Source organism: Tyto alba, unplaced genomic scaffold (assembly GCF_018691265.1).
Source record: "Tyto alba isolate M040663 unplaced genomic scaffold, T.alba_DEE_v4.0 Super-Scaffold_9, whole genome shotgun sequence".
NCBI lineage: Eukaryota > Metazoa > Chordata > Aves > Strigiformes > Tytonidae > Tyto > Tyto alba.
Window position 1 is genome coordinate 24,272,603 of NW_024881330.1, and position 26,676 is coordinate 24,299,278.

General features: G+C 35.7%; 1 protein-coding gene across 2 annotated transcripts in view; it reads left to right on the forward strand.

Moving 5' to 3' along the window:
• The window catches only part of STK3 (serine/threonine kinase 3), a 134,431-nt gene that overhangs the window by 32,675 nt on the left and 75,080 nt on the right, over window positions 1-26,676 (forward strand). For both annotated transcript variants that reach the window (XM_042786077.1, XM_042786076.1), the window contains exon 6: window positions 397-564. In XM_042786077.1, the coding sequence (XP_042642011.1) occupies window positions 397-564 (168 nt within the window). The remainder of the gene's footprint in view (window positions 1-396; window positions 565-26,676) is intronic.

Below are 26,676 nucleotides of genomic sequence, written 5' to 3' on the forward strand. Positions count from 1 at the left end.
AACGCTTTAGTGTTCCTAACCATGTTCTTTTACTTTTGTCTTTTTCTTCTGCCTTGAATTTTGTGTCTGAGGAGTGACTAGTGGTAGAGCTAACATTCATTATCCTGAAGAGCATTTAATGTATTGTAAGGCTATTTAGTTTTCAGTTGTTTATTTTTATAACCCAGTGTACTTCAAGTGCCTGATGATTCCCCTTTAAACTTCAGTTTGAGGTTTATGATCGTTGTCACTTGTTTGGCTTCTGTTAGCTAATGGGCTGAAACTGTTTGGTCTTAATTGGAAGTCACTACCATTTGACCTTTGGATGGCTGATTTAACTTCTAAATATAGAATTAATATAAAAAGGATCTGAAAATAAGCATCTCTGTTTTAACTGAATAAATAATATAATTACAGGATACAATGGCAAAACGTAATACTGTTATAGGAACTCCATTTTGGATGGCTCCTGAAGTAATACAAGAGATTGGCTATAACTGTGTGGCAGACATCTGGTCCCTTGGTATCACTTCAATAGAAATGGCTGAAGGAAAGCCTCCGTATGCTGATATTCATCCAATGAGGGTAAGTATGTGTGGTAGTGTTTCTTTGTTATATTAAAAAAAAATCCCCAAAACTCCAAAAGCTTCTGTAATCATAAAACTGTACATTTATGGACAAAGATTTTAAGACTAAGGATTTTTACTAGATGTTTTGTTTCCTATTTACAGCAGTTTTCTTGTATTTTAACACATCTCTGTAAGGTTTCAGAACGCTTTTATCTCCACCCATAAGTGCTTAATTGACTTGAAGGCAACATACAGAGCCTATTCCATACTGTACCTGCTTTTGGAGAGTTCCATAACCAAGAGGCCATCTTCCTTTGAAAGGGAGTTTTAATGTAAACATGATCTAAGGAAGAATTCAGAATTGTTCTATGTGAGCACTGCTAATATTAGTAACCTGAGAGTTTTTATTTATTACTGACTCTTAAAGTCAGTTGCTGAATTAGTTTACTTCTTGCAAATGAAAGTGTAAATATAATTAGTTGCTTTATGAACAGTAGCAGTTATAAAGGAATTACTTGGAGAAGTTCATGGGGAACAATATTTATCTAGGAATAACTGTTACCACTGTTGGTCATTTTGAAATGAGCTGTAGAAGAGCTACACTGATTGCACTGTGCATCAATAGATACTCTGTTCTTGAATTGTTTACATCTAAAGCCCATTTGGTATCAATAAGGCACTTTATTTTGCTAAAAGCATATTTTTTTCATCTTTGATTTGCTGAAAAATGGCATGCATACGAGATTATTTTATTCAGTTTTCTTTTGCTGGTGCATCGTATATTATGATCTTAATATAAGGAAGCCACCACTGTTGAAAGAGAAGTACTGTTCATATATGATTACAGTAAGGTGATGCATATATGGATTCAAGTGTATTTAGTGCTGTTGGGTTCTTGGGTTTTGTTTGTGGGATTCTTGATTTTTGTGTGTGTGTGCTTGTTGGAGCAGAGATGTTTTATGGCTATGTGCAACTTGGTTAAAGCTAGTGAGTGTTTTGAAATTAGAAACATTACATAAGTTTGGAAGCAAAGCTTAATAATTTTCCTGCACCATATTTTTTTCTGTACAATTAACTATTTTAAAATTACCGTTCAAATTGAAAATACTCAGGTGAATGCTGAGAACAAAATAAGTATCTCTGAAGCTTGTTTTTAATGGGGAATTTAATTTGAGGTGAAATAACAATTAAAAGATATTTTGAAGAACTATTCATTACAAATTAAATACATTTGATCATGCTGGGTGTTTTGGTTGCATTTTTAATTACATTAGCTACATTTGTTTTAACATCGTTACATGTAGTTGCACTAGCTGCTGAAAGGCGAGGACTACATTATCAGAGAGGATTTTTATATGCATGACAATAGCTGCTTATAAATCAAAGGTCACTGAGTTTGAAAGCTTGTGAATCTGTTTAATTCTTGTGATCAAATGAATGCTATCAAAGGCCAAAGTAATTTAACATAACAATTCTGGATTACATAGAACATGTGTTCTTGTTAATAAATAACGTTACGGTTTTTAAGGGCTTGTATGCAGTTAGTACTCTTTTGTATATTTGATACCTACAGTTTTTCTTAATTTTTATTAGTGAGTTGTTACAGTGGTTAACAAGAAATACACAGATTTAAGTTGCAGTAGTTTTCCCAGTGTCATATGATATAGCTTCACAGGACTTTTGGACATATGTAGATGCTTTCCTACTTTGTTTTAGTTGTGACACAGAATTGATACAGGCAAGCATGAAAGCCTGGGTAAATTTTCATTGCTTTTTCTAGATGTTGCTGGAGTTCTGTGGTATTTATGTAAGGCACAATTTTGTTACTTGGGAATGCATGTTGAAATTACCATGTGCACTATTTTGCTGTAGGCTGGTTGGCACTGCCACAAAGGTAATGCACTGCCAGTAGGCCATTTCCTTGTCAACTGCATTTACAGCCTAATAGAAATATTACATGACTTCTTTAAACAAGTGTTTTGGCAGAGAGGAAATAGCAGATTCCATGCAAACAAGCATAGCTTCCTCTGCTTAACCACACTCTTGCTACTCTGAAGAATTGTACTAGTTTCAGCTGGGAAAGAATGAGAAGTGGGGGGTGCAAAATGGAATTTCACATGGGGGGAAAAAACAGCAGATTTTTTCTGTTTAAGTATTCCTGTTTTAGTATATTTGACTGTGTAAGTGTCATCAATGCTATTTCACTTGTTTCTGCTGCAAACCTGAGTTCAACAGAACCTCCAGTTGTCATACTTGGTTTGAGTCTCAGAGGTCAAGACCATTTGCCAGCCCAGTAAGTCTAATGCTTTATTCATGTAAGAAGTATGGAATGCCTCACATATTCGATGTCCTCTAATGCCTTTGCTAATGATGAAAAGTTAAACTTCTGTATTTTCTCTGAATTTTCATCAAAGGAGTGTTTTCAAGTAGTTTTAAAGGAGGAAAAAATGCAGGTGTCCTCAAGGTTGCCCTAAACCATGGTGATATAGCCACTAGAAATAGCAAGGAATTTGATGATAAGTTAAAAATCACTCAAACCTAGATAACTTAGCCCATCCAGCAGGGCTAAAAGCATGTTGATTGAAGTAGTCTGTGTAGCAACCAGGGTTAATGTGGCTAACAGTGTTTGCATCTGCCTTTGATTGTTCTGTTGGGATGAACAGTTATGGATTTGTAGTGAAACTAATTAAAGGGGGGGTTCAGTGTGGTTCTAGAGCAAGACTCAATATCCTCCTCCGAAGCTGCAGTGATATGTTTTAGCAGCTGCGTTCCCGTGTGCCCCATTGACTGCAACATGTATGCTATCCTGTAGTGATAAAAGAATTTATGTCCTACCACTGCCTGAATTTAATTTAAACCATTAACTGCTTTGTTCAGTTTCTCCTCTTCATGCAGTATCTGTCTTTATTATTTCTATTTGTTTCTAAATTTTTTTTTTTAATTTAAAAAGCTATAATGGTAGTGGAAGCATAAAGATTGGCACTGCTTTGCTGTAGTAGTTGTGATTTTGCTTTCTGGTAAAAATTGGTAGCATGCTTTTGAAATATCTTGCGTGTTTGCTAATCAAGCCATAATCTCAAATTTGTCATGTAAAAGAGTTTTTTCTGGTAGAGGACCCTTTAAGCTGCAAAGTTTTTACTTGATCATAATCCACCTACTGCTGACATTTGGCTTTATTGACAAGTAGATTAACAGCATTTTGCCATCTTCAGAATGGCTGTTTTTTGAGGTCCTTTCTCTAGGATCACCCTTACCAAAATTTTTCTTTATATTCATGCAATGATGTGATCACTTCTTGCTGCGAGGCTGTGATTTTTATGATCAATTTAAGTGTGGGCTGCTGGTTATAGAGACAGCCTGTCCTTAGTCAAGAGTTCTTGACCTTTCTGTTAAGCAAACAGTAATATTTTTGTGGCCTTACATGGAGCTGGGTAAAGGAACTGATGTTCTGAAAAGTTAACCTGACAGAAACCTGCTAGAACTGAGCTGGGGAAGTTGTAAAAGCACGGAGATGATCAGGGGAAGTGGGTTGAGCCTTGTTAGACCAACTGTAAAACTGCAACCTTCTTTTTATAAAACTTGCTCTTCTTTGCAAGGTCAACTTACTGATAGGTTGGTGTGCTGAAGACAAATGCTGGTAGGACTCTTTAAAAAAAAAAAAACCAAACCCAAAACCAACAAAACAAAAATAACCCCCGGAAAACAAAAGGGCAGAGCCCTAAACTCTTTTCTTTCAGGCTTATCAGACAGCTGCAGTAATACATGTTGCTGTGATATGGAAGAAGCTGGTGGTATATGTGTTTTTCAACACTTCACAGTATTGGCCTTTGTTTCTTTATGGTGAGGCTTGTTGAAAATGGACATGTGGGCATCACATGTTCTGCAGTGAATTGGAGGAAGCCAATTTGAACTGCTTCCATTGGCCTTAAGTCCAATCATGATATTTATTTTTCCATGGCACATAGCCAGATTATCCATGCCTCCTGCTTAGCCTGTGTCATTTCCACCCTGGACTAATCTGTTTGTAATAATGTTTTATTCCTGATGTAGCTTATAACAATCTACCATTTCCCAATTTTTTATTCTCAGCATATTGCATTAAAACTGGAGACTGAAGTGAGAATTATTGCTGTGTAAAACTGTAAGAACCAAGGAAGGTGTCATGTAGAGCATCACTTTCTGATTGAGACCAGTTTTTCAATTACTGAGAAAATGGTTTCCTCTATGCCTTTTGTGCCAGAAGTTGAATAGAGGGGAAAAAGAAAAACCACTTCTGGCAATGTCAGATGTCTTTCTGTATCGTCACTCTTGTGTTTTTTCTTTCCTACAGATGAAATTGTCGCATCAGTGTCTGTTATTTTCTTTGAGAGTTCACTTATCTCTGCATTACTACTTTTAATTTAGAACAGGTTTGTAAAAGTATATTACACGGTTTTCTTATTTTAGTGCTTTTGCTTATCTTTAGAAAAGGGTTTGAGTTAACTTCTAAAAGTCCTTTTCCTTTTAAGAACTTTCTATGAGACACTTTTTGTTAATTTGTAACTTGAGATCTTGGCTGCTGATTCTAGATAGAGTGAGCTAATATTTAAAGAGATTTAAGCTATGGATTTTTGATTGTACATTACTGTTTATTATTTTACTACCTCTTCAAAATCTTGTGGAAGAATGACAGTGAACTGTAGTGGGACTCACTGAATGTGATTCCTCAAGGAGGTCATAATTCCTCAATGTTTCTGTTATGCATTCTATGTTATGATAGTTCCCTTACAATTAAATATCCTGTGTGCTTTTAAGCGACTTAATTTAGAATATTTATATCTTAAGTCTTGAAAAAAGCATGTGAGGTCTTAACACATCCAGTTCTTTGAACAGTAGTAGGAATGCATATAGTTACGATTTTGTAGCCTGTCCTACCTGTCCTTATGGACTTTTTCTTGGGCATATCAATAAACTGAGGCAGGGTGCTAGATCTTTCATGGGTAAGTATCTCCCCACAAAATCTGCCTCCTCCACCTCATCTGTTCTTCCATCCTTAAAAGCTATTGCCATGATGTGGCTCAACTTCATAGGGCAAACATCCAGTGGCCTTCAGTTTGCATGCAGCTGAAGGCAGGTGTTGCTTCATAATATATTTGCCGCTGTAGTACTATTTATAGACAGAATTTCAAATAGGTGTTATAACTTTATTCAAGAAAAAAAAAATGAGCACAATTAATGCCAGAAAGTGTTTGTCTAAGAGAATAAGGTACGTTCTGTATAGACTAGGGGGGAAAAAAAAAATCAGTGTCTGAGGAGTTGCTTCCCACATAAATCACCATGAGAAATGCAACTCCATATGATAATAGGGTATGTAGCATTTTTTTGTTTGAGAGAGTAGTAGTAGTATGTGGTTCAAACAAGTTGCTGATCTGGGTATTGTATTTTTGGTAGTTTTCTGTTTTTTGTTGAACAACTTTCTTTTCAGGTTGAACTCGAAGTGTGAATTACTTTATTTAAGGGTTCTTTAAAAAGGAGGCTGTAAATTTACATTTAAATATGCTGCTACTTCAAATCAGTAAGCAGCTTGTCCACCTGCTCTGATCAAAATGTAAATAGTCATTGTATGGTGATTTTTGTATGAATAAAAAAAACAGATAAGACACCTTATTTCAGCAGTACATCTTAAAAAAAGAAGTGCCAAATGCTTTTTCATTCAGGATTTCTTTAACTTGTCAAAATAAACATAAGGGGTTTTTAAATTTTATTTTACTATTAATTAACCATAAAGAATGTTCAGTGTTTGTAGTTTGTGAACAGACCTCTTTACCTGAACTGCTTCTGGTGTGGTAAGGTATTGCTGAGGTGCAGGCCAGTTCCTAACACCCTTTTCATGATTTGACTCCCTTTCAGCAATGCTTCTGGAACTGAGAGATGATAAATGTTGGGCAAATTAAAATGAGTAATTGTGTACATTTGAACTTGCACATATCTGTGTATTCCATTTTTTCCATTGATAATTCATTGCTTGACTCGACCAGATTCAGTTACATGTATTGAGCTGCCTAGAGAATGATGTGCTAGCATATCAGTGTCCAGTTTCCAAGACTTGACAGCTTGCTATGCAAAGGGATAGTATGCTTAACATCAGCCCAATTCATGTGGAAAGGAGAATTTCTGTAATACTGTTCTGAGAGCAAGATAGGAAAAATATCATTTGTCCTCTGGCAAAACTTACAGATGATAAAAATTTTCTCCCTAATATTCCAAGGAACTTTTTGAAGAGGTTTTCCACATTGCTTTATCAAGAGCCTGTACTCCCTTCTTCTAACACAAAAGATTGACAGATCTCTGGTTTATGGGACCCTTGAGAGTACAAACCACATAAAAGACTGGATACATACAGTAGTTCATCAGTTCTCTTTCCCTAGAGATGTGCAAAAGGATGCAGAACTGGCCTGATAATCTAATTTCTTTTAATCAAGGTAGTACCTTGTCAGTATCTGGTTCTTCATAGAGAGGAAGAATGACATGGAGCAGTATGTAAGGAACAGAAGAAAGTAAAAGATGGGGATAACAGCAAACAGGGCTGTTTTGAGGTCAGCTTTAAAATTCCAGAAGATGCTCCTGAGGTAAGACAGGGGAAGCTACGTGAAGTCTGGAAGAAGAGTTCAGTAATGGGAGGAAATCAATGTTTTATAAAGGTTCACATTCATTCATATGTGGTTGTCTAATCAGCACAGAATGATATGACATTAGCATTGATACACATACTATGAAAACATTACTTGAGGTCTGATTGATGATGAAATCAGAGGATGACAAGGCCCTGTTGCCATCCCCATTAAAGCTTTTGAAAAGTCTACAATCTGATGTATGTAATTGCTGTCTTCCTGTAGGTATTGTTTATCTTACCTACTCTTCTTTTTTCTTGCATCTAACTTGTTTTTCCCTTAAGTGAAGAGATGGCTTGAAAGTTCACATAGTGAACCCGTTGCAATATAAATAAAGCACAGTTAGAAGTATTTGTGGTAATGGAATCTAACATAAATGTTTCACCATGGTTTAGAGAATGTATCTTCAGTCTTTCATATCACTAGAATTTTTTGGGGTAGAGTAAATAATATGTTTATTACTGTTAAAAGTATAAATTATTTTAGTTTTTTAATGATTCTGTATTGGTTGCATATGTGCGCAAAAAGGAAATGTTAATCTGTCGTGTAATAAGGTAGCAGAAGCGGAGAATATTTGAAATTTGGACTGGAACTGGAGTTTAATTTGAATTAAATAGAAAACATTTATTTCATGCTTCTAAATGAGGATTTAATTAAAATTAAATTAGTTCATCTTTTTAGACTTACCCCTGAATAGGAAATTTGAAACATACTTCAGTTGATGGTTGGTTTTCTCTGACTTTGATTAATCACTTTCAAAGTAAATGGAGGATCAGTACAGTAATTTCATAATTACACACAAGCGAGTTAACTTGAAACTTTAACTAAAATAACTGTAAAGGAAGTTTGATCTTGGTTAGTTTCATGTAATGCTGTGTATCTTTTGTGTATGATTCAGATTCTTAGAAGTGTTAATCTGAAAAAAGGACCATACCACGATACTATTGCCATTTATTTGCAAGATACATTAGTAGGGAAATGTTTGACCTGGGAATATTATTTTTCAAAGATGTTGGAAGAGTAAACAGAGGCTGAATGAAGCCATGAAATTGATGGAAAGATTCTTGATGACTTGAGTGAGCATTGCATCAAGGCCTACATCTGTAAGCATTGTTAAAGATTATTTGATAGAACTGTTAATGTGCATAACACCAGGAATGTATTCAACAAATCTGACACAGCATAGGTTGTCATTGTTCTCTGCCTCAGAGCTGGTTACTTTCTCCCTGGGCAGATGTTAAAAACAAGGAAGCAAACAAACTCCCACCGAAAAAAAAAGCTCATTCAGAAGTTTTAAATCACTACAGATCTCATTTGTGATGTTAGTAAAACTGTAAACATAGATCAAAGTGCAAAGCAAAGCTATTTTGCAACTTGAAGATCTCAAGACAATTCTGTTTGAAATCGGCAATTGGTAGTAAATCATCAAGATGCATTAAAACTAGAATCACAATTTTAATGTTACCTGACTTTTTTATTAATTAACTTCACAGACTTTCTTATCTGAAAAAGCCTTTCCAGCACATGTATACAGCATTGTATGCTGAATTTATTCAATGACTTTTTAACTTGCACTATGGACTTGGAAAATTATTCAGCAAGGTGTTTATGCACAGACTTAGGAGAACTTCTTTTACTAGGAATTCTACAATACTCTGTAGGATATTGTACAATATACCACAGATTTCAAAACTTTTAAGTGAAGAGCTATATATATTTACTACAGATTCTTCTCTTTATTTCTATCATCTTTCAAGTTCCAGGATTAACACAAAATATACAAGGTTAATTTTTATTCAGAGGTCTGGCAGCTAGCTTTATTGAAGAGGCGGGAATTTGTGTATTGCTTTTAATTGAAATAGGTCTATTCAGATTTTTGTATGTGACTAGTGTCTTGTTAAGCCAGAAAAGAACTCAGTAAATAATTTTAAGAGGTTCTTGGAAGGTTGAATCAGTGCTTATTTATTAAAGTGAAATATATGTTAATTTTTTCTTAAACTTTGACACGTTTCTGTCAGTATAGCTAGTTGACTTGGAATGAAGTGTTTTAGAGACTTGACTACTATATTGCCAAATTCTTAACATATTACACTTTTAAAAAGCAAAAGTGTATTTACTTGGGTTTTAGTTAAAGGGATATTTATTTGATTTTTAATCATGTGGGAGAAAACTGCAGTCAAATTAGGAAGAAAATATTAAGCTTCTATTGCTACCTATAGTAAGATTTTTAAATGCTTTAAGTCTGTACTGGTTGTTTACTTTGTAAAAAATCTAAAAAATTGCTTAGATCGAAAGGAAGGTAAAATTTGGAATGGAGAAAGCTTATTAAGACTTCAGGTGCCCTATTTCTGTCTTAGTATTATATTGCCTTAAAATGTACAGTAGGTAATTTTTAAAGAGGATGATGCATATTTAATGGAAGAAATTTATTTATTTAAAAGAAAGGATTGCTAATCAGTCTAAATTTGTTTCAGTTAAAACTTGATGGTCTAAAGACAACTTATAATCATTTTCTTGTTATAAAGTATTGTCAAATTTGTAGTAATATCAGTTAAAAAGTTTATGGAAACTTTGTTTTAAGGTGGTTTAAAATAGAACTAAATCTTTAATTTGTATTTGATGACACCTGTTTTCATTTTGTTTCCCTGGCAACACCAGTGGTATCAAAAATTGCCTGTAGACCACCCTGGTTTTAGAGGAGAATGAAACCAGCCTGGCTTTTTCATTTCAGCCTTTTATTTTACTGACTAAATACTTAAACAAAGCTCTAACACACAGTCAGTAGTTCGTGAACTAACGTGAATGATTTGGGTATGCATTTTTTGATTTTTGTATTAGAATTTTCTGTATTGGTGCCAGTTTGTGGTGTTACATTATTTAAAAAATGCATTGAGAGCCTAGGCAGAAAAAGTTGTGTGTGAAAGCTGTATTGTCTACCTGCAGAAAAGTAGAGTAGAAGTTCATAGTTTTTAGATAGTGTGGTCTATTTTTAAAGCTATATGGACCCACATTTTTATTCCAGATGTAAGTTCTCATTATTGGCATTCCCATGGGAAAGAAGTAAAGCCAACATAAGTGTTACTTCCAGATTTCTACTTTCTCCTGTGCCTCTTTGTCATGTCTGAGAATTCACACTGATTTTGAAGATTATACATACGGAGTTCCAAACACCTCAAACCTTAATGCATTATCAGTTTCTAGTTTGTGTTTCAGAAAAGTAAACATGGACATAATTCTTGGAAATACTGCTTATCATTACCTGCCTACCTGAAAAGCATCAATCCTGATCAAAAGCCTCTGATGTTTCTTGCCCCATTAAAGAAACTAGGAGAAGATTAACTACATTCTTATAGTCTAAATTTAATCCCACCCTTTATTTCTGAATCATGCAGAACATTTAAATTACTTAACAACACATTTTTCACTGTTCAAAAAAGCTGTTCTCATTAGAGTTGCTTTTGCACGTTGGCTCTTAGGCTTTGAGAGGGGATCAAAGCTGGGTGTTGCCCTTTCACATTAGATTTGTCATATATTGTATATGTGTGTTTTTTGTAAAACATGATGCAGTTACAAGCATCCCCTTCGCATCAAAACTGTATCTATTGCTGATGCATCTGCCTCTTCAAAGTGTTTTGTTGGTAGATTAAGTGATTCCTGTGATTATTATTTTTTACATCTGTGGTTGACAGGTGATTTAAAAAGACTGGCCTGTATTTAGGCGGGCTTTGCTTTCAGCAAATGGTGCCATACAAATAAAACAGTCTCCCCCTTCGTTTTTGTTTCCTTTTCTTTATCACCTCTTCCTTTGTAAATATTTTAACATAACGGCAGAGCAAGGGTAAAATTATGTTTCTGATTAATAGTGTTTGAACTGTGGTGGTAACTTCAGATTATAAATAAATAAATAAGTAAATGGGAGTCTATGTTTCTGACTTCATATCTTTGACAGTCATTACAGATACAGATTTTGATATAGCACATTGGCTTCCTGGGGCAACTTGAGCTCATTGGCTGGCTTTTTGTAGAGTTTGTTCTTGACCCCTTAGTGCTTTATGGATTCTTATGGATGAAGTCAGTGGATGCAATGTTCGTTTTTGTAAACCATTAAGGGCTATATGTGTCCTCTAGGTATTGTTTCATTCTTTGAGTGCGTTCTTTTTCCACTGCTGCTTAATAGTCTAGTTAGGATGTTACCTTGATTACTTACCTGTGTTCAGAAAATAAAAACATGGCTGGCTCAGGTTTCTTTCAGATACTGTTAACAGAAGAAAAAGGTCTACAGGGAATGTCATAATTGCATTTGTAACACAGTGAAGTTATAAGAGTTATCAGAAGACGCATGGTGACTTGATGGAGACTGACAATCCTGGCAATTACACAGTAGCTTTTTTTTTTTTTTTTTTTTGCCTGTTACAACATTACTTTGATCAAAATACTTTTTTGGTGCATGTTACTAAAATAAGCAGTTTAGCACTCCAGAATTTCAGTGAATGACAAAAGTCTCCATCTTTTTAATTATTTTCCTTTGACAATTATGTTTTTATAAACAGCCTTGCAGAGTGACTTTAAATGCAGTAAACTGGATTGCTAGGGGCCAAGACACCAAATCTGGAGCTAAAGACAACCACTGAAAATATCTTCCTTTCTATTTAAATTGGAGAATTGTTACCTAGACTGAACTGCTGTAATAGAATCACAAGGTGAGGTGACTTCTGTGTTATTCCCTTCAACTAGCTTTTCTTTAGCCTTTGTATTATTAATCAAAAGCTTCTATCATAAGCCTTTAAGGCAGCCTTTAATAAATAAAATAAATTTTATTTAATTTGTGTTTCAGTACTTATTTGTAAACATTCAGGGAATTTTAGTATTACGTTTGTAAGAATTCTGGTAGGCTTTTGACATTAAGATGGTAGGTTTTGGTTGCTGTTGAGGCTTCAGAATTTATTAACAAATCAAGACTATCATCTGCAAGAGAAATTTGTTCTGCAGAGTAAAACATTATGTTTTTAATGCCTTTGCATTTCAGCTGGTGATGGTTTAAATTATGACACCCAGTTCTGTGCCTTAGGGCTTGTTATTCTGTAACTTTTTTCAGATGCATCAACTAAGCGTTGCCTAATTTGTTATGAAATTGAAAGAAAAGTTGTTCAGTAATTCTGACTAAGCTGTGTTGCTTACATCTGTTTCTGATAAAATATTGGTAATATGATAAGAATTTGAAAGAATTGTGTGATTACTGGTTTCAAATAACCATCCCAATGATAGTCAACCAAAGATGGCTTTTCCTTCATTGAGAGCGTCATTTATATGTATGGAGTGTTAAGTCCAAATGGCAGAGAAATCTAATGCTGGGTGGCATGCGAAGGTAAGATATGTTGTTTGTAGATGCTGTTCTTCATGGAAACTGGCAAATTAATGAGATAAGTTCTAAGTTTTGACTTCTTCAATTTAAGTGTATTTATGGTTTAACTAAGGAAATTGGTTGAGTGTTCACTACTAAAATGAAGATAACTACTTGTTATAGACAATTTATAGATGTATGCTTAGCTTTCTTATTTTTAATCCGTATTTTTAATACATAGAACAGTGGTTCTCAAAAAAAAGATGCTGTGTCCTTTGGCAGGCGTGGGATACATTCTGGAAGTGGAGGGTGTTACATGGCCCTGTTTTGAGTGAGAGTAATGGTTGGCTGGTTCCCCACTGTAAGTTAAAGCCAAGCATTGATGCTTAGTCTCTGTTGCTAAGGTCAGGCAAGATCTGCTCAGAACTGTTGTCTTTTTTTCCTGATTTCCACATTAATTTTCCTCTCTTCTACCTCCTCTCTTATCCCTGGTGCCGTGGCTAGGCAAGGGGGAACTCTCCAACAGGCAGGAGAGGAAAGAGAATAAAGCGTGAGGGGTGAAGCTTAGCAAAGTCTCCTTGCGAGACTGCAGTCCTGTTTCACAAAGCTTTTCTTTCTCCACATCTGTGAAAATTGTTTGTAGGGATTTGTTTGAATTACAGTTTTGGTTTCCATATATGTGAAGTTTGCATATTAGAGGAAGAGGACATACTGCACCTGACTGTAATTTGGTATTTTTTATGACTTATTTAGCTGCAGTGTGTTAGGAACATTAGTGAAGATGAGAACCCAGCCGTGATGATCGCTTCACTGAGGGAATCTCTGCTTTCCGATTTTTCAGGAGTACTTGTTTCATCTGTATTTTGTTGTCTCTGCATGCCAGCTTCCTAAGGAAAAAAACAGTGGGTCTCTGAGATCAGGGTGTGCATGTGAGTAGTTAATGGGATTGTAAGAATTCACCCTTCCTTAACTGCTGTACCTTGTGCTTATGTACTTTAGAGTTATACTTCATCTCTGATAGGGACAGCCTGGATGGGGAAATACATGCAATCTTGCTCACAGGCAGAGCAATGAATTAAAAAAACTTGCTCCAAAAGATGAATAGGTGGTCAAGAGGCTCAGGATTTTCAGACAAAAATGAGCATTCTACCTGATTTCTTTCCCATGGTTACAAGCTACTTCCAAACATGTGGAAACCTGCCTCCATTGAGTGAAGGTAAATAAAACAATGACTTTTTATTTTTAGTAATATTTTATATATATATACAACCACACATGTATGGAGTTAGTTCTTTGAGAGATATGTATATGTAAAATCCATCTATCTATCTATCTATCTATCTATCTATCTATCTATCTATCTATCTATCTATCTATCTATCTATCTATCTATCTATCTATCTAATCTATCTATCTCAATAACTATAATAAAAAATATAAGTGTGTGTATATATATGAAATTTTCTATATACAGGAATATATATGTATGGATATATCTCTCTCAAAGAACTCCATATATACACATACACACGCATGTGTCAGCTCTTTGATTATATATATTTGAAAATAATGCTCTGTTACATCTGGATATTTTCAGGCAGGCAAAAAAGTACGGATATGATTAATTATTTTTTTTAATGTCCATGTTTACCAACACTCAGAAGGCATTGTTTGTTCAGTAATTTGCATGATGTCTTCTTGCTGACCACACGAGTGTGAATTGTTGGTGTCTATATAGCTTTTTATGAAATGCTTATGCCTAAGAGCTGTGATGAACTTAAATCTCTATCTGATGCTAAACTGAAGCTTTGTCAGTTTTATAGCTACGAATGGGTGCCTCAGGAATGCTAAACTAGTGTGTAGGAAATGTTTGTTGTTTACATGGGTCTTGTGCCTTCCCAACATTAGCTGGGTGTCAGATATGTCCTTTGGAGCAGAATTCATCAGAGCTCCTGGTGAATCACTCTGTATTTATCTGTAGTGCTAGGCAGATTCACACGAAAACATTTTAACTTTGACTTCTAGTCATTGGATATTGTCATATGAAAAATATAATTACAGGCATTGAATCTCTGAATGGTTTATCCTGAATTTATCCTATCTAAAACTTTCGCTGCTATTCTCAAGATCAACTTTTTAGTTTAGTCTGTGCTTGAATTTCAAGTCAAGCAATAGAATTATTTGTTTGTCTTTTTTCTTCACATGGTTCCCTCCTAAATCATTGCATGTGTCAACCGAAGGTAGTAAGGCATTGCAGCCCAGCAATCTGTAACAGGCACGCTCACCCCCTCTTCTTAGTTCCCTGCGTGCAGAGGAATCTCGTGTCTCCATTTCCTTTTGGATGTCAGCTGATTTAGGATTGTCTATGGAGTTTGCTACTGCTTAAAATAGAGGTCTGCTTAAAATAGGTGATTTTTTTTTTCTTAATTTTTTTCCAAATGAATGCTCTTTATTCTGGTTGGATAGCTTGTTTAATCATCTTTATGACACTCCTAGCTAAGTTTTTATGTTCCCTTTAACTTATAAAGGCTTATTCCCTTTTTCAGTGGGAGTATCCATTTATGGACAAAGAAGGTAATTCACTGGACACTGGGCTTGTCAGGGGGCCTTGATTATGCAGGGCCTGGGGCTATGCCACAGTAAAGGCCCTTTGGGGTATGCAATGCTTTTTTTGGGTCACTGCTTCAGAACATCATCCCATGTAGCTCCTTGTAAGGAGCCAAGAGAAAATGCAGGAGGAATAATCAAGATATCACCCTCTGTGCTTTCTGCTCTTGATGTCTGTTCTAGAGAAACCCTTGCTTTATCACTTGCACTTGGTGCTTTCAGGCTGAGTGCCATGACTTCAGGCAGAGTGCCCAACCTTTTTCTACCTGAAGTCTGAGCCAGTAGTCTTCAGCAGCTTTCCCGCTCTTGCTGTTTTCCAATTCAGTTGCTCTCATTTCTGATTTGAAATAGATCTAGGCACACTTTTCAACCTGGTGTTAGGCTAAATGTGTAGGATTGCAGAGGGAAGACATCAGGTCTATATACAGTGATAGAGGAAACTCTGTTCCAGAAAAATTCAAGGACTAATTGAGTTGTAAAGTTTGTAGGTACAGTCATGGCACTCCTAATGAAAAACTTTATGATACCCCTGTTTTATATTAGCATATTGATTTGATCTGGATGAATGGACTGTATGTCTGTAACTTGCATCCATGCTGTACTAGCTCATAACCGACTTTGACAATGTCTCTGAGACTCGGGTTGCCTGGTATAGCTTCAGTCTTCATCCTGTTCTAACAAGACCGTGACACTATCATCCACCTCTCATTCACATCAGAAACTTTAGACACAAGAGCTCCTCTGTGGCCTGAGGACATTATATACACATATGACCAAGATGAGCAATCTCCTAAGATGGATCACTTTCTCCCAGATGAGAGTCAGTCTCCTGAGGAGCACTGACAAAGGAAGGATGCAGGAAGTCAGGGGAAGTTCAAATTCCTTTAAAGCTGTTTGTTCATTATTCTCAATATTTATCTTTTCACCCTGGGAATATACAGTAATGTAATATTTCTCAGGAACAGTTTCTGACAGTTTTCAGAAAATTTTGGATCTGGGACAATGTTTCAAGACTTATCCTTTGAGATGGGGGACTTCCAAAGGGGATCTTTTTGCCTTGAAAATGCACAGAAAGTAACAATTCTCCCTGTTCCACGTCTTTAGGATTTTGTGTTGCTTCTTCCTTTATTGGATTCCACAAGACAGTGTTTTTCTCCAGTCCTGCTGCATTTGAGTGCTAGGAGCCCTCTTCAGCTAGGAAGTATGCTGGAGCATACGTGAGGTATTCAGAAGCTGTCTGGACATGGTCCTGGACATCTACCTCTAGGTGGCCCTGCTTGAGCAAGGGAGTTGGACAACATGACTTGCAGAGGTCCCTTCCAGTCTCAACCATTCTGTGACTCTGTGATATCCCTCAGAAATTCTTTTGAGTCTGTAGTCATTTGCTTCCATCTGCACCTTTTAATAGATTCTTCTTCTTTTTTGTTGACCTTGGATCTGCAGAGGAATGGTGCATTTCAATTAATTTTGTGACTCTTTGTGCAGATTTTTATTGGGATTAGGTTATTATTTTCTTATGTTGGGTAACTAACAAGCTGATGCTTTTTTTTCAAAATTGAATGCATCCCTCAGCTAACATTACAGATGTCAGGCATGCTTTATTTTTCTATTTTCTTATGAATATCTCTTGCCTCTATTGTCTCTGATATAGGGAGCTCTTTAGATACTATTATCTCAAGCTGCAGGCCATCATGTTGGATAGAGGAATTTCTGTGAAGCTGCTTGAGTGGAATGAATACATACAATTAGAGCGAGAGAGAGAGGTGAGACCTTCAGCATTTTTAAAGTGTGCTTTTCTCAGATCTGCAAAGCCTTCACTTGGTAGTTCCATACCTGTGCTGTAATGTACTGTGCCATTTGGAGGCTGTTCAGATGAGATGAGTCTTGATAAGGTGCTCTTTGAGATGCTTTTCATGTGAACTATGTAGTTTACTAAGTGAACAGTTACCATGTTGCTAGAAGAGCCAGCAGTATGAACGCTAACATCTGTTGAAGGAGAGAGGAAAGGCCATTTACATGTAACTGTATATGTCTGACATGTCTTGAAGAACCTTTGCATTCAAAATTCCTTCCCTCCTTCTGCCTTGAGGTCTTTTTTTATAAACTGGGGACAAGCTGCTAGGAATTAAGGATATGATATGGCCCATTTATATGATATCATCATTTCTAGTCACTACTTCAACCGTTGCTATATTGTTTGCATACTTGAGTGATTGCAACAGCCACATTACTAAACTGTAATTTTTCCAGTAATGTAGGCTGTAAATTTTTGTTCCTAAACTGTTTGTGAAGGAATGTTATTTCTGTGTGTACCTACAGTAACAGGGCTTTTCTTTTGATGATTTTTTTCCTTTGCTGTGTCAATCATTGTAGGGGAGCTATGACACATGTCTTTGAACGGAACAAAATGCAGTAGCTTAAACCAGACCCTAACAAAAATTTAGAAAGTGTGATTAATAAGTAAGTGTTTGGGGCAATGCAACACAGATCACATGTCAGAACCAAAAACCTATGCAATTCTGTCAACATTGCAAAAAAATGTTCCATGTTAAATAAATTGGGAATATTGATAGATGCTTGTTATTATTTTTATTTAATATATTCTCCCTTCAGGTTTTTTTTAAAACTTGGTTTAAGCAAAGAAATTTAGATGCAAGGCCAATTCACACCATTAAGGATCTTTTATTGCAGTGTCTATATATCTTTCTGGCCTCATAATGTTACATGTTATGTTATGAGCTTTTTTCTTAATTACATGAAGAAAATCTTTTTCTATGTCTTTGATCCTGTAGAATGATACCAACTAAATAGTTTACCTGCATGACTTTTGTGTATTTCCTCTAGGGTGTACAATATTTAGAAGATGATGACCAAGTCTAGAGGACATTTAATTAGCGTTAGATGCCATTAGCATCATGTTGTGTTATGCTCCTGTTTCCTGTATTGGGTGGAGTTTGATAAAAGCTGAGCAGATCTTGTTGGGGGGAAGTAGAGATGGATGCAAAACCTTGAGATGATACAAATAATAACTAACCTGCATAATTTAAAGAATAAACAATTAACTGGGCTACTATTTTATAATACATATTACATTTTACTTTATTAATTGATACTACTGTTTGGGAGGTGGAAAATTTCTGAAAAAAAAAAGATGCCGAATGCAGACATGGTTAGAAAAAATACCATGGACAGATTTGCAGTCAATTACACTGAGTCTAACCTGATGTAACTTTAGTAGCATAGATTTTAATTATAATTTTATAGCTAGTGTTTTTGTCAGAAAAGATTCAGCCCATGATCACTACTAAGACATGAACAAAGACATATTGTTTATTTGCTTCTTGGAGATAAGCTTGAGGATTTTCGTACCCCTCTGGAACTAGTTTCTCTGCGTTATCAGTAAAGGTTATTGTATGGCTAATTACATGGAAGTTCAGGTTGATTTAAGAATACAAATGTTATTTCAGAAATAGAAGAGGCTTAGACCATTATTATTTTTAGTGTTCAGTAGCTTTCCAATGCTATGTTTTTCTTTTTTACTATAGCAAGTTCAAATGAGCAGGCTTGAAAAGGTTAGTTAGCCACTGGGGATATTAAAAATAAAGTGGAAATTACATTGTTTGTACTTCTTAGAATATTAAAAATGTGGGGCTTTTTTAAAAATTGAATGGAGAAAGAGGAAACAACAAAAACTTCTGGTGAGTCTGTTCATATCTATCACCTCAGGGTGGGAAAGAGATGGCTTTTAAATGAGTACATTTCATTGTGAGAAATCTAGAAGGCGTGCAGGAAAAAAAAGGTAGTTTTTAGCTTCAGTTCTATGTTTGATGTTAGTCAAAATGTAATTCAAGGAATTGTGTTTTGTAGCCACTGTATGACCTACCCAGCGGCAATCAGCCTCCCCTTTTTTTTAAAAAAAAAGCTAATTGGCCCATGTTTAGCTTACTAAATGTCATCTGGACTCAGTAAAAAGCAAGTGACCTGCATTGAATTAGTGTAATTGTAATACAAACAGAACATCTCATAGTTCTGGTCTTATACAGGAAAAGAGAAAGTTGGAGAGATTTTTTAGTTTGATAAATAAAACTGAAGATATGGGGAGCCAACTCTGGCTCACAGTTCATTTTACCTTTTTACTGTCTTCTTTTAAAAAACAATAATTGACATTTGAATTTTGTCTGTATGTTTTCTCTTTGGAACATTTTTCCTTCTGGAAGAATCTTCATCAGAGTGCATGTTGTGCCAGTTATTAAATCATGACCAATCATTACCAAATCCAGTTTCAGAATACAATACCATTTCATAAAAATAATTTATTTTTGATCTACCCAGCTTGTCCAAAATTTGGTATATTGTTTTACCTCTGTAATTTGGTAGAATTACTTTTTAATGCCACTATGTAGTTCATATTTTTTTCTTTCTGTTTCAGAGAACAATAGTTACACTTGTCACATTAACAAAGTGCCATGAAGAACTGAAATACCAGTTCCAGTGGCATATTTAGATTTTAATTATGATGTTGTAGTTGTATTATTCACTTCATTGTGTTATTTTTTAAAATGTAAGTCTAGCATCAATGTGTAAGTAATACTATGCCTTGGTTATACTTCTCTTTTCCTTTGGTCATTCAAATGTCTAGATTTTACTTTGTGATGCCTCTCACTGCCAGTGTCTGCATCGCGGCCTGTGGAACTTCTCAGGTAGCTTATTGGAAACTTTCCTACTTTGTAACCTGGATATTCTTTGTTGAAATTTAAACTCATTAGCTGCTTTGTAGTTCTTTGTAGACTTGAAAAAAAGAATATTTTCTCCCCCTTTGAAGTGTCATTTAACGTGTTGGAAGCTGTTACTGTGTTTCTCACTATAGTCACCTCCTCTTTAGCCTAAGCAATCCTAATTCACTCAATCTTTCCTTGCAGATTGTGTTTTTTAAATATCTAAGCATTATAGTTGCTCTCTTTTGAACTGCCTTCAGTTGGTTCCCATATCTGAAAGTGCGATGCCTAAAACAGAACGCAACACTGCTGCTGGAGGTCTAACATATCCTCAGTAAAGAAGAACTAATGCATATTTCTTGAATGCCTTCTGTCATTACTACTGTGTGTGGTTAAGACAGAGATTTTATATTTAATGTCCAACGAGTTTACTACAGCTTTTTCTCACAAATATAAGTTACTCCCTCCTTGATTCTTCTTAGGAAAAATAATTGCAAAAGCAGTTTTTCCACTTCATGTCTCAGTAAATGGTAATATATTTCTGGAGGTAATCACTGAGTCATTTACTTAGAAACTGCAGAAAATACTGTGGGAAGAAGAGAAAAGATTGTATTATTAAAGTAAGCTATATCATTGGAATTTTCTTGGAGGGAAAGCAAGTTTCTTAGTCTGGGTAACAGAATTGGAACCTTGTAGGCATTATGCCTATGAATTTCCTAGATAGTACTGAATCAGGAGTAAAAGAAACTATTTTGAAAGAAGACTTAATCAAAAAAGTATTCCCTGGAGTCAGTCATGTAGTGTGCACTTTCAGACTTGTTTCCTTATTTTGTAACTGATAAGAAATTAGGTGTTCAAGTTCAGTGCTGGAAAAAGAAAAAGTTGTTCAGGTTCAAGATTCTTATGTTCTAGATCTCTCAGATCCTGTGAAAGGGGGGATTTAAGTGGTAGCAGGATGCTTCTATATGAGAGAAGTACCAATATTCATGAAGACACCTTCTCCCTCTTTTGATTCCTGGCCACTTCCGTGGCTGGGAAATATCCTTTAGGCAGTGAGTTGCCTGGCTCTTGTGCAAAGATCAGCCATAATGTGTAACTTGGTCTGAGAGGTTCTTAAATGGTGGTGACATTCCCTGAGGGTTGTGATAGAACCTCAAATTGGCTAATAGTCTGAAGTGGCCCCAACTCTCTGTTATTGTGATTTCCTCACAAAGAGGGGGTGTTGCCTGTCACTATCAAAAGGAAATTTTCTCCTAGACAGCTATGTTTAAAAATAACTTATTTTCAAAGTCTGTGTCAAGTAAAAATTGAATTAGATCAGATACTGCTTTCAGTCTCGAGACAGATTAATATCTATTTCTGTTTTTCTACCTTAAACACCTCCCCTCCAAACTCTTCGCTCCCTCAAAAAAAAAAAAAAAAATCTTACAAAGCCCACATGTATCTACACATGTGCACCCTTCTTTCTCCTCCTGATTAAATATATCTTGCTCACCCAATACTGAGATTGAGAGTACTTTTCAGAACAACGGTCATGAATTCGTGGCTTATTCAGTTTTTCCTTTTCATGAGTGAAATTGTTGGAAATACTGTCCTGGATGGTGTCTGATTGCTGTAGTTCATTTCAGGTGTTTGAAACTCTTGCGTGTATTTGTACGACTTGCTGACTTTCATTGTCTTGTTTTCTGGTAGTATTTGGATTTTTTTAGTCATCTGGAGTTTTTTGTTTGTTTGGTTGGTTTTTTTTTGTCCCTGGACACTAAAAATGTGGAGACTTGTAGTTATAAATCAAAACCTTTAGTTGTCTTGGATAGTTTAAGCACAAAGTCCTGAGTAGCCTGAAATTAATTTTGTTTTCAGTGAATTCCTTTGCTTTAAGAATTGTGTAATTTCACTTATCTAAAACACCCTCCCCCTCCCACTCCAAAAACCCCCCTAAGCAGCAACAAACCCGCACCGAAGCCAAGGAACAGTTAAAAACCTTAACAGGATTGCAGATATTTCCATATTTCTGTGCTTTATTTTTCATTTCTAAAGACTTTCAAAAGACATTTACTACCCTTGAAAAACTTGCTGTCTAGATTGAAGGAGGGGAGAATTTTGAGGATCAGATTGCTGGCTGTTTCTTCTTTTGTATCTTCATTGACATCAATGAATTCGTAACCTTGTAGATGCAAGCACAGCTTGAATGTTACGTCTCTAAACAAAAAGGAAACGGGAGGACAATATTCAGTTGAACTGCAAAATTCCAGAATATTTTGTGCTGAAGAGTTGGGTTCAGGAAGTTGAAATAGCCCTACTGAATTGGATAGAAAAACTATTCAATTTTAAAGTAGAAGATGGAAAGTTGGGACAAGATAATAGTCAAAAAAACTGTAGGTGAAAGCCATGAAGAGTTCTGCAAATCATAGGAAATTATTTAAATATGTTGGAAGAAAGCGTGGAGAAATATTCATAGGTCTGCTGGACTTGAAGGGAGAAGAAGAAGAAATAAGCAAACAAAAAAAGGCCACTGCAGATAAACGAAGTTGTTTCTTTGCATACAACTCCATCAAGTCATTTGCTGAGTTGCTTCCAGATCTCTTTGAATAGTACAAGTGATGACTTCTGAGACGACAAGAAACTTTCAAAAATGAAACAAAACAAAACAAACCATCCTGGATAAATTGGTAAATTAACTGGCAGTAGGACAGCATGCTGAGGTGATATTTCTGTGAGAAGATTGGTGGTAATAAATATTTTTATTACTCATCTGGAAAAAGGGTTTGATAATGAACAGACATATGCAGATGACACAATCCTTTTAGATGAGTTAGCAGGGGGAACTTACTCTTTGTCTTGCTAATCGGATAACAGCCAACAGTGCAATAAATTCTGCCTTTTAAATATAGCAGTGCAATTTGTTTTGGGATGTGGTAGAACTTTAAAGTTATGATATGTGATGGGATTTAAAAATCACTTGTATAAGTGAGCTTGTTTAGAACCAGTAAAAAAAATCCCAAACTGAATGAACTTGCAGCCTTAGAATGCCGACTTCTTGAAGCTGTTGTCACAGAACAAATGATCTGTAATATTCTTTCGAAATTTAAAGCAATTTTTTTTAAAGGAAGTACTATAGAATCATAGACTATCTCAAGTTGGAAGGGACTCATAAGTATCATTGAGTTCAACTCCCACCTTTAGTAGAAAGAGTAAGTTCAGAGGTGAATCTTGAGGCACAGTTCTGTTGCGTGACGGTGCTAACAAGGCAAGGGTTGGTTATTTTCAGTAGATTTACAATTGTGCTTACTGTTGCAAAATGTTTGAGATTGGTATCTTTACATTCTTGACCTATTGTAACGCTGTCAAAATGTTATGAACTTACTAGCAATAATAAATATACAGGTCAATATAAATGGCTTATCTTTCAGTAACCCATCTTTGCTGTTAATCATGTGATTATTCTTTCCATTATTTATTTTTTCTCTGTGTTTATTACTTTATTACTTTACATCTTAAGCGAATCATACTTTGCTTTGAACAGCAAAGGTCATCATTCCAGAGGGAAGCTTGTGACAGTGAATAGATGTTAAACCACTGGTAACAGTTGTGGATTGCTTTCTGTCCCCAACCCTCCATTCTGGTGTTTTATTTTATTTTTTTAAATACTTTTAATATGTAAGGTGTCTGTCATTTTATCCTAAAATATTTTGAATGTAATTTTTACTGTATGTAGCATTGTGTATGTGATTTAATCAAGGGTCACTACTAAAGAACTATCGAGGTGAGCATGACAGAATTGTATGTTAAACGTCACATGTATTTCCCTTCATTGGGATGAAAAATTTAGTATCAATCATTGTTTGTCCAGAAGTTCTCTGGACTAAATTTTCACTTACCCCTTCCTGCGTTTAGGCCTGTGTTGATAATTCTAGCTGTGCTTTGCTGGGAGCTTGTGAGGCAGGTGGGTGTAACAACGCGGCATTCTTGTTCTTACTGCTCGGCTGGATGAACAGTCATTGCTAACTCGCAGTGAAGGAAGTGCCATTTTAGTTGAACAGTCATAGGAATCTAAGTTTTTGCTTAATGTTGGAAATGCAATGTTAAGGCTAGGAGTAGGTGTTTTTTAATATTTGATACTATCAGTTTTTCAAATTTGTGAAAGGAGAAAACTCTTTCTGTTTTGATGATGTAGCTTTCAGAGTAATGTAATTGCTGCTTTGTTGTTGTTTGTGTGTTTGGTTTGTTTTTTTTCTGTTTCTTCCCCATCCCAACCCTCCCACCCCCTGATGGCATTTTCAAACACTTTTCTTTTGATAATTCATTATTAAAGTCAGCTGAAAAATAAGTAACTTGAATGAACATTTTTTTTTTTCCTTTGAATTGGTAACAGCTTTTTCAATATTTTAGCTTAAACCAAAAATGTGTGTTAGCTAAGATATGGCAGTTATCTATTGGGTGGCTAGATCAGTCTGGAGTATTTATTCACTGAACATATCTTCAGTAAATGCTTTTTATGACACACAGTTTCAGAAAAGTGGTAAATTAAGAGGATCAATTTTTTTTTAACAACTTTTGCATTTCTGTAGTCTTTAATTCAGGGTACATTCTTCAGTTTGTCTTGTGCAAAATTGAAATGAATACTCTGTTTTAGTGTGTTTCTTCAAGCCACTTCTCTGTTAAAAGTGTGTGAGGTATGAGACAGGCAGTGAAAATGAAACTAGGACTGCATGGGCCGCTGGATGCACAGTTTTGATTTGAGTGGTTCTTTCTTAATCTCTATAGTTCATGTTGCTCTTGTCACTGAGATTAGTGAAGAGCAGCATTTACCACCCCACCCCACCTCCACACCCCCCCCATCCCACCCTCTCCCCCCCCCCCCCCCCCCCCCCCAAGGAATATATAATTGGATGAGTGGACATGGGTATGAGAAGCCACTATTTTTCATTCCAAAAAGAAAGAGTAAAAATTAGTATTGTCTGCTTCAACAGAAGTAATATTTCACACTGAAAAATAATAAAGCTTTTCAAACACTTTGAATGCCACATTCACGTTTTAGGGTTTTTATCAAACTCGAGGGATATTGAGAATCTCCTAGGATCAGGTATCAGATAAATGTCTGATGGAACCAGACCTGCTTGTAATTCTGCACAAAAAGTGTGAGCACACTAAAAGATCTTCATGAAGTTTCGTGTTTGCAGATGGGAGGAGGAAGCTAGTGATTTTTAGTGTGCTTTTAACAAATTTATTATCTACACTGAAGCAGATCATCAACAGGCTTCCTTGTATTCAGTAACTTTGTTTTTCACTGTTACGAAGTTTTGCAAAAAGCTTTGTTGTAACAATATCCTAGTTCCGAATTTTAAAAAAGCAACACCAAAACAAACAAAAAAATGTTCTGCAAAGCAAAACCAAAGCACAATCTGCTAGTATCTCATCGTTCTTGTCCATGCTGGTGTTTCACTTTTGGACAGGTGTTGAATTGCATAATTGAATAAATAGTGGTGTTTCAATAGCCTTTTTGAAGGCTATTCAAGAAGGGAGGGAAGTCTTGTGACTGTATCCCAAAAAAGAGAAAAATGTGTCATTCATCTGATTCTTTGTTTCTAAAGTTAAGAAGATGTTACAGTATTCAATCTTTAACTCCCTCAGCCTTAAATAGAGTTTTGTACTCTAAAATGCGTTGCTGAGTTTAAATATATGTTGGAGTTTGCTTTCTGCAGTAGTTTGATAATATAAGTAGTGTAATTGTGGTGCCAAAAACTGTGGAGTCACAAACTGCCTGTGGATGACTTGTATCCTTACCCTCTTTATAAAAAAGTTTCTTTCTGTAGATTTTAGCAATGGAGCTTCACAGCATGAAAATTTATAAAATCACCTGCATATAAAAATCTTTGCTGTCTCCTTCAGTAGCATTCATGATGCTGGGCAAATAATAACAGTAAAAGTTATACTTTTGATTTCTTGCTATTTATTAGAAGTCACTTATTTCAACTAAGCAATAAAGATAAGTTATTCAAGGAGCTAAAACCCAAAAGACATAGTACCTCTACTGAATTACTGTTGATCATTTAATGTGTTCGTGGGCTGTGTGAAATACAGATGTATTACCCTGACTGACAGGAAGAATGAGCTGCAAGGATTTTCTGATTAGGAAATTCCAAATGCAGTATATGAGGGTCTCATTTTTCCTTTGGCGTTTCCTAATTCATCATCATCACCATAATTACATTTTCACGCCAATAAAATTGTCCATAAAAATGTTTGTGAAAAAAAAATGTATTCGACCTGGACTTCATTTAAAATGCTAGGCTCTTTAAGAATAATAAAAAGAAAATCGTGTGCTGACTTGCGCAGTTCTGCTCTCATTTAAGACCTGGTCCTCAGACCAGTATTCAGTTTAACTGTAAGTGCTGGTTATTGGGAGGTAAGTACTTACAGGCAACAGTTATGGTAGAAGCTGTGTTAGACTGTGCAGTGCCCAATTAAGAAGTGGCCACTGAAAGCTGCCCTGGATGATGCATCTTCCCCCCATCTTTTGTCACCTATATGCTGTAATCTGCCTTGGATTCTGGTTTCACTGCAGGGTGTAGGACTTGTCTCAGAGCAATGTATGAAAGATGATTCAATGTAGAGTTGGGCTCAAGGTTCAGAGGTGGAAGGGCCAGCTCAGGACAAATTTGAAATGGACTCTGTTACAGACAGATGAAGACAACACTGATTAAGGTGCCATGGTACCTCAAGCCTGAGTTCTGCGGTTTGGAGATTTTTTTTTTTTTAAAGGATGATTGAATGGTTAAAACTGAAGACCGAATCATACGATCTAACACCTTGGC